Source organism: Haemaphysalis longicornis, unplaced genomic scaffold, assembly GCF_048455015.1.
Source record: "Haemaphysalis longicornis isolate Haplotype H1 unplaced genomic scaffold, Haemaphysalis longicornis Haplotype H1 scaffold_7, whole genome shotgun sequence".
NCBI lineage: Eukaryota > Metazoa > Arthropoda > Arachnida > Ixodida > Ixodidae > Haemaphysalis > Haemaphysalis longicornis.
In genome coordinates, this window is record NW_027526422.1 from 192,314,599 (window position 1) to 192,323,163 (window position 8,565).

General features: G+C 50.4%; 1 protein-coding gene and 1 pseudogene across 1 annotated transcript; both read left to right on the forward strand.

The window, feature by feature from the left end:
* The first annotated feature begins 359 nt into the window (after nucleotides 1–359).
* On the forward strand, nucleotides 360–1,283 carry LOC144146726 (uncharacterized). Its single transcript, XM_077678654.1, has one exon. The coding sequence runs from the start codon at nucleotides 360–362 to the stop codon at nucleotides 1,281–1,283; it is 924 nt and encodes a 307-aa protein (XP_077534780.1).
* Nucleotides 1,284–1,541: 258 nt separating this feature from the next.
* LOC144146727 (uncharacterized) lies at nucleotides 1,542–8,107 on the forward strand (annotated as a pseudogene).
* The last annotated feature ends 458 nt before the right edge of the window (nucleotides 8,108–8,565 follow it).

Sequence of the window (8,565 nt, forward strand, 5' to 3'; positions counted from 1 at the left end):
ATCATCTTCCACCATCCATCAAATGGGGGCTTAAAAGAACATTGAAGTGATTTGTAAACATTGCGGTTTACAAATCACTTTACAAAGCACCTTTTCGCGGTGGGTTAACAAGCACAGCTGCCAGCAGCACGACCACACATCTGCGAACGCTCTTCCGTCTAAGAAATGCGATTGCTAGACGTGAGATATTGTGGACGTTTGGGAGACCCGTACTGCACGGGCGCTATACAACAAATAGTCACCTAAGGTACTTGAAATGATAAAAATAAATAAAATTGTAAACTGGTTATACATTGTATACCACATATATCTACAACCTCAGCAGCGAAGCCGTTCGGAGCGGCTGTGTTTTTCCAATGATGCAAGCTGGAAACTGCACATCGGCCTTTCGCCGAGGTACTTCATCGTCTGGACACAAAGAAAATACTTACAAGATCGTCCTTCCCCGTCTACCGACTGGTACCGTTGGCCTGAACACCGTTTTTCTGCATGCTGATCTCAAAGGCCGCCCGCACCGCGCTCCTGACTTCAGGGATGCTCTTGTTCGAGTAATGAATCTCAAAGACGTTATTAGCATTGGTCAATACCAGATGAGTCACGTATGGATGGTAACATGCGTCAGTGCTCTTGCGACGCAGAAGTTTGTAGACCTGGGAAGTTTCCCTGTGAAGTCCTTAAAGTGTATGGTGTTTGACCCGGATTCGCGGGAGGTAAAAGTAAAGCTAGTTTGGTTACCCCGCCACATGGAGAGCCGACGAATCGTGGAAGCGCTGGAACCGTACGGCGCTGTCCAATCTGTAAACCGAGAGATTTGGCGTTGCCCTGGAATGGAACACATGGAAACTTCTAACCGGGATGTCTGCCTAGAGTTGAAAGAAGGTGTCTCTGTGAGCAGTATCCCGCACATGCTAGATGTCTATGGGATCCAGAGCTTGGTACTCATTCCGGGAAGACCACCGCTATGCCTTCGTTGTAGCAGGACTGGGCACGTGCGACTGCAGTGCCGTACACCCCGGTGCTACCAATGCCGGCGCTATGGACATGCGGTGGAAAACTGTGTAATGACGTATGCTGACAAACTGCGTCAGGGCCAGGCGAAGACTACAGAGGATGAAACTTCCGAACAACTTATGGATGCATCTGAAGTGACGGATGCTTCAGGAGAAGTCAGCGTCGCCCCAGGCCTGGCCACCGTTTCCCAGCAGTATCCATCTGCCAATTTGGAGACCCCACAGCATGACCCTGCACTCCGGAAACCAAAACCACCCGATGGTGGGTTTTGAGAAGATTCCAGGAAGTGCGGGCCAGTGGAGCCTGTCTTGCCTTGAGCTGAAGATTCCAGAGACTTTGATGATGTGGGCCCGTCAAAAAAGGCCGAACTGCTTGAGAGCTCCTGTGACAGCGTATCGCTTCCCTGCAGCGGAGTGGCTAGGGAAGACAGCGCTACTTCCGAAAGCTTCACCAAGGCTGAGGATGGTTCTTCAGAGCGTAATGGTTCCCCATCGGCATCGTGGGCTGATGCATCCCCTTTTTCTGAAGAGATGATGGACGCTGCTTCAGGGCCCTTAAAGCGGCTGGCCTCTTTTTATTCAGAGGAAACCGGTTCTGGTGCAGAGAAGAGGCAGGCGCCTGACATTGCAGCAGTTGCAGGGGGACATCCGGGAGCTAGCAGGTCAAATGTACGGCCCACCCCACAGAGGCAGTCTCAGCGGTCGTCAAAAACTAGGGTGACTACTTCTTTCGGTGAGGGGAGCGAATAGCTGATTCCTATGGCCAACTTAGCAGCAGTACACGTCTCTTCACTTAATGTAAGGGGATTAAGACAGAGACGCAGACAGTATCAGTTTCTGCAGCTTTTCAGAGAAATTCTATTACTATTGCGGCCATTCAGGAGACCAAGCTAAGTACAGATGAGGACGCGCAGGCAGCTCTCCAGCCCTTTTTATCTGAATACAGTGTTTGCGTTAGCCACTTGGTTGGACTATCAGGGGGGTGTATGCCATTGGTTAGTAAAAACCTTGATGCGACTGTCCTTGCTGGCAAAGTGGATGATGTGGGGCGGTTTGTCTGCTGCGATGTTGACATATCGGGAACTGAATGTCGCATTATTTGTTTGTATGCCCCCAACAAATTGACTGAGAGGAGGAGTTTCTTCCTATCCTTGGCTCAATTTTTTGCACCCAGAGAAGTGTGCTACTGCTAGGGGATTTTAATTGTGTGTGTACTCAGGAGGATTGTTTGGCAGGTAACTGGCGCTATGATTCCAGTGCCGCGGTTCTCAGTGACCTGATTACTGAATACGGCCTAGTTGACATAGCAAGCGTTATAGGGAGCACTGTCACTGTACGCATTTTCATGGTCTTTCTAGTGCCCGTCTGGACCGAATTTATGTTTCGGGAAAGTGCTTCATTGTGCGTGATTATGTTGTTAGGCCAATATTTTTTACTGATCATTGCATGGTCTCTGCACGGATCGGTCCACAGGGCTGGCGCGCTCCTGCCATCCCTTGGGAACTGCGGAAACTCAACAATAGTGTACTCTGGACGGACTTTTTCAACACACAGTAGCAGCTTGCTTGAACGATACATTCGAACTTTCTGGCCTTGGTATTTTCCAAAAATGGTTCCTTTTTAAACAAGAAATCAAAAACGTAGCTATGGAGGCGTCGGCTCGGTCATCCCTTTTGAAGCGACTTCACATGCGTGAACTCCGCAGTTCATTGATGCAATTAAATGAGGCTGAAAGAGCTGAGGCCGGGACATTTTTTGAATAAATATGCAATGTTAAAGCTCAAATGCAGCAGCATATGACTGAAAAATATCGGGGAGCCCTTGTTTGATCGAGAACGCGTAGGTTTTTGCAGGAGCCGCCAACACGACGCGCATTTGGAGATGAAAAGCAGACAGCACTAGAAAAAGTTATAGTCGAAATTGAGTATGAGGGCCAAAGCTACTCTGATAGCCGCAGTATACTTGGAGCATTTTGTGCTCCTTATGAAACACTGTTTAATGGCAACACGGGTACCTGTACGCCTGATTGTAATGCATTCCTCCAGCCTTTTCCCAAGCTATGTGACAATGAGCGGGCTCTTGTAGAAGGACCAATTACGCTTCAGAAGTGGAAATTTCCATTTCAAACCTGCAAACCTATAAGTCACCTGGACCTGATGGCCTCACTTCGGAGTTTTACCAAAAATTCTCGAGTATTCTGGCACCTGCCTTACCTGAGGTATTTACAAAGGCCTATGAACTCGATGTCCTGCCTCCTACATTTTACCAAGGTTATACTGTACTAACCCCTAAAAGTGACAACGCAGAAAAGTTGAAAAGCGTGGATGGCTACAGGCCGATATCTCTGTGTAACGTGGATTACAAGATATTCGCGAAGGTGCTGGCACGCAGGTTACAGATTGTAATCACAAGTCTGATAGGTTCGCACCCGACGTAAGGTTTTCAGGGGTGGAGCATTCACATCAACATCCATATTGCTCGTTCAGTACTGGAGTGCGTATCCGATGGTGCTGGAGCAGGTTTCGCTCCTTCAAATTGATTTTGGCAAAGCATTTGACAGGGTTCGCCATCCTTTCCTTTTTGCTGTTCTGGAGTCAGCTGGGCTTGGGCAAGCATTGTATAAAGGCATATCTCTCTGTTATAAAAGCTGTATGACCTGGTTGATTATAAATCGCGAACTCTCTAGACCTATTCCCATTAGATCTTCCGTACGGCAAGGTTGCCCAATGTCACCCCTTTTACTCGGTTTGTACCTTGAGCCCCTGTGCATTAGTATTCTCCAAAGCAGTGTCATTCATGGTTTCTCACAGGAAAACTATGAAGTCAAAGTTTTAGCCTATGCAGATGACCTAGCCTTTTTTTGCACGGGCAAGAAAAGTGTATTGGAGGTAATGATGCTGACACAGCGGTTTTCCGATGTAAGTGGTGCTAAGGTGAACCTTGAAAAATCAAGAGGTTTTTGGAAGGGCTGGTGGGGTACGCAGCCACGTCAATATGGAGGCATAAAACGGGACTGTGAAACAATACAGTACCTTGGGGTTCCTCTACATCAGATTCGGAACAGTGGACCTCATTGGTCTTCTGCACTTACTGTAGGGAAGCGTAAAACGCAGGCATGGATGGGGCGGGAGCTGTATATATTTGCGCGTGAAGAACTGTGTAATGTATTTCTTGGTTCCAAACTTGTTTATGTTCTGCAGGTCCTTAGTTGCGCACGAAAAAACGTTCAAGCATTTCACAGAGTGGTGGCTACCTTCGTATCGCGATTAAAGTGGGAGCCCATGCGCCGCGATAACCTCGTCCTCCCGTTAAAGTCGGGTGGTGTTGGATTGGTGCATTTGTTTGTACACCAGCTCGTTTCGCGGTTCTTTTTAAGTGCAATGCACTTCTTAAGCGACCCTGAACCTGCGTCCACCGGCGATGTCCGCGCACGTGGAGATGGGCGCGCGCAGCCTGGCCGCTGACATAGCACATACCCCCGTGGGGGATTGGCCAGGAATCTCCTCGTCTTCCTTGGCAACGGGGGGAGATGGGCGCGCGCTGCCTGGCCGCTGACACGGCACATACCCACATGGGGGATTGGCCAAGAATCGGGCGTGAGAAGGGCTAATGCACCTGCTTAAAGGAGTACTGACACGAAATTTCAAAGCTGAGATCCGCTCTAGCAATCAAGTACAACGACAACACAAATAGGTGTCTGTGAATAAATGCATCTTTCTTTCTTTGTAGTTGTGTGTGTGTGTGTGTGTGATCTCTCTTTCGCGAACATTACCGAACCACGCAAATTCAACTCGTGCATTCGCACTTTCACATTCTTCCCCTCGGGGAAATGCAGGGAATTTTTTTATCAAAACAGCTGATCATCCGTTTTTAAAGTTTTTTATTCAGCATAAATTGAGTGCTCATTTGCCTTTCTTATTTTCTCCAACTCACCCCGCGAATCCTAGGCCGCTTTGGGGCTTTCTGAAAGAGGTTGCTGACACTTTCAAGTTTCTTATTGTGCGTTTTTCTATTGAGTATTTGTACGGTCTCCCCAGGAAAGAATTGACGGGCTTTTTAATTGAAAGTTTTTTTCCAGCGCCCATTTACCGTCAACCTTATCTGATGTTTCTAGATGACAGTGTGTTGAAGCGCGTCAAGAAAATGTGAATCCAAGCCGCTGCAAAAACTGTCCTTTTTAAGTTGCACACATCAACGTTGCCTGTTAAAACATGGCTCAATATTAAAGGTGTATATGTGCCTTGGCCTCTTAACTGTCGCTTGTGTAACCAGCAGGAGGCAATTGATCACTGCTTTGTTTTATGTCGGAGAGAGAGAGAGAACAACTTTATTTAGCCACACAAAATTGCCGCGACTACGTGCCGGATAGAGTGGTTCCCTCTTCACGGGACCCATATGCTTCCGCGGCTGCCTGGCCCCTGGAGATCAGGACGAGCTGGTCTTCCAAAGCGGTGCTGGTTAGCAAGGTCTTCCATCGCTCGTTAAGGGGTGTGAGAAGGGTGATGGAGGGTTGGGTAAGGGGTGGGGGGATTGCCTCGGTGAAATCGCACTCTCCGATGACGTGCCGGAGCGTGCCCAATTGCCCGCAGAATCTACTCTTTCTCGTATATCTCGGGGTACATTCTGCTTTGGAGATAGGGGTGCGGTAAGGATCCTGCTTTTATTTGGCGATAGATCGTTTGCTGTGCTCTGCTGAGCGACTTGTGCGGGTCAGGGTACCGCCGTCTGCCTTCCTTGTAGTGGCTGGTGATGTCCTTGTAACTCGTTATGGGCTGCGGCTCGTGCTCGACTGTCCGGTGTTCAAGTGCTCGGGCAAGCTGGTGGGCGAGTTCGTTGCCCTCCAGCCCTGAGTGAGCCGGTGTCCATATAAGTTCGACTTTCTGCTCGGGTATGCGGCATATTCCTCCCTCTAGTATTCTGAGTGCCGTCAGAGACACCTGCCCTTTTTTATAGCTGGCATACGCTTTTTGCGAGTCCGTGATTATTTTGCTCGCGTTAGGCAACGTGAGCGCCAAGGCTATTGCCGCCTCGTCCGCTTCTTCCGGGAACGCCGTTTTGACAGATGGCCACGTCACCAGCGCGTCTTTCGTCGTGACCGATATCACGGCTCGTGTCGAAAACTTGGGTAGAGAGGCGTCCGTGTAGAGGGTGATCCCTGTTCCACCTTCTTGTTATTCTGCTTGTCTCAGCTTTTCGACGAGGGCCTTGACCCTGGCCTTTCTGCGCCCGTCGTTGCGACCCGGTCTCGTGTTTTTGGGCAGGGGTTTGCTCTCGATTTCCTGAGACCAAAGTTTGGGTAAAGGTCCCATTTTCTTGTGGTCGGCCTCTTGTCATCCCAGCTTGGCCAGTACCATTCGGCCCGCCGAGGTTTGGCTGAGCCGCACTCTCTGGGTAGACAGATGAGCTTCTACCAACTCTTCCACCGTGTTGTTTGGCCATGCCTAACACCTTCTCGGTGGACGAGTGGCGCGGGATACCTAGCGCCACCTTTGTTGCTTTGCGGAGGATCGCGTTCAGTTGATCTTTGTCTTTCTTGAGCAGCTGTAGGTACGGCACCACGTGTACGATGCGCTACGTCACAAAGGCCTGGACCAGCGTGAGCGCGTCGTCTTCCTTCAGTCCTCTTCGCCTGTTTGTGACCCTTCGTATCATGTTCGTGACCTGTTCCATGGTGGTCTTTACCTTGCTTAGCGCCGCTGCCGCCTTGCGGTTGTTCTGGAAGATCACTCCCAAGATTCGGGCTTGCGTGGTCGGCGTTATGTTCGTCCCGTCTATGGTAATACGCACCTTTTCTTGTTCTTGTTTCTTTCTTCGGGGCTTTATGATTCGGAACTCTGATATTTGTGCCGAGCAGTCGAGGCCGCATGTCTTTGCATAGTCGTGTACGGTGTCGGCCGCTCTTTGAAGGGCCTCTTCCACCCAACTCTCCGACCCCGCTCTAGACGTCCACACGGTGATGTCGTCCGCGTAGAGAGCGTGGTCAATGCCCTCTATGTCTTGGAGCAGGGCTGGGAGCGGGAGTAGCGCCAGGTTCAAGAGCAGGGGCAATAGGACCGACCCTTGCGGGGTGCTCCTGTCTTCCAGCGCTATCGGGCCCGACGTCTCGTCCCCAATCTTAATCTTGGCCGTTCTATTACTGAGAAAGTCCCGGACGTACTTGAACGTTCGCTCTCCGCACCCTGTGTCTAGCAGGTTACGGAGTATGCTGTCGTGGGTTACGTGGTCAAAAGCTCCCTTGAGGTCGAGCGCCAGGATCACACTCGGGGTGTGGTTCTTGGCTTTTTTGATCACCAGTTCGTGTAGCTGCACGAGGACGTCTTGCGTGCTAAGGTGCCGTCGGAAACCGTACATGGTTGGTGGCATCTGGTGAGTGGTGTCTAGGTGCTTCTGCAGTCTCTTAAATACCATGCGTTCGACCACCTTCCCCACGCACGATGTGAGAGAGATGGGTCGCAGGTTGTCGACGTGAGGTGGCTTCCCCGGCTTGGGAATGAAGCGCACCTCCGCTTCCTTCCATTCTTTCGGTAACGAGCCCTCCTCCCACACAGCGTTTGCGAGGTCCACGAGCTCCGTCCGACTCTTGTCGGTCATGTTCTTTAGAACCTTGTAGGTAATGGCGACGATGCCCGGTGCACTGGCTTGGTTGCTCTCGTCTATGGCCGCGATCAACTCCAGTTCGGTGAAGGCCGCGTCCATGTCTTCGTTGCTCGGCCCGTCGTACTCGAGGGACGGTTTGCCGCTCTTTTCCGTTTTGAGGTACTTCTGCGTGAGTTGTCGGACAAGCTTGTCACCGTCCCCGTTGTAGCTGTTGATCGTTCGGGCGAGGTCGCGGGCACCTGCGCTCTTGCTCGGATGCTGTGTTTTTTTGGGATGTTCTGCAGCGGGCTCTTAAAAAGGACATAGACATCAGCCCTTGCAGTATACGATTCCTGCCAATGAGGAAGAACTGTTCCGTGCCATATGACCATTTCGTGCTGATAGGATTGTTTCGCCTATGGAAGTGTCGCACGATTGACCGCCATGACGAGGAACCTCGTGGAAATAAGTCAATTTTTCGCGAACAATGTGCGCTTGTGTACAGTGTCAATGCGGCGTAATCGCAGCCGCCGGACTGGTTGCATCTTCTTGAAGCGTGCGTGTGCCTGCCTGAGTTTTAAAATGTATTAATGAATGTACCATTATAGTTAGGGTGGGACTTTAAGCTATTCGGGCTAGTTTCCCATGCAATAAAGAAAAAAAAAAGCTGTCTCGTGGCCGAGTGATCTGACGCGCTAGGATTACTGTTTTGCAAGTCACGAGTTCGAATTTCTGAGGGTACATTCTTTTTTTTTGCAAGTTGACTTTTTCGTGTTCGGCTGACGTTATACTGAGTTCACCGTTTTTAGCGGTAACGTTCACTTCTCCACCAACGAGTTCGCAGCACGCGCGCAGACTGACACTGACGCGCTAGCGTGTTCTAGTTGGCGTGCTGTTGCAACAAGCACCGAATACTTGCGGGCAGGGGGTACAGGCCAGAATCAGCAGACCCTTGGCCTGGTGCGAACACGCTTTTTAG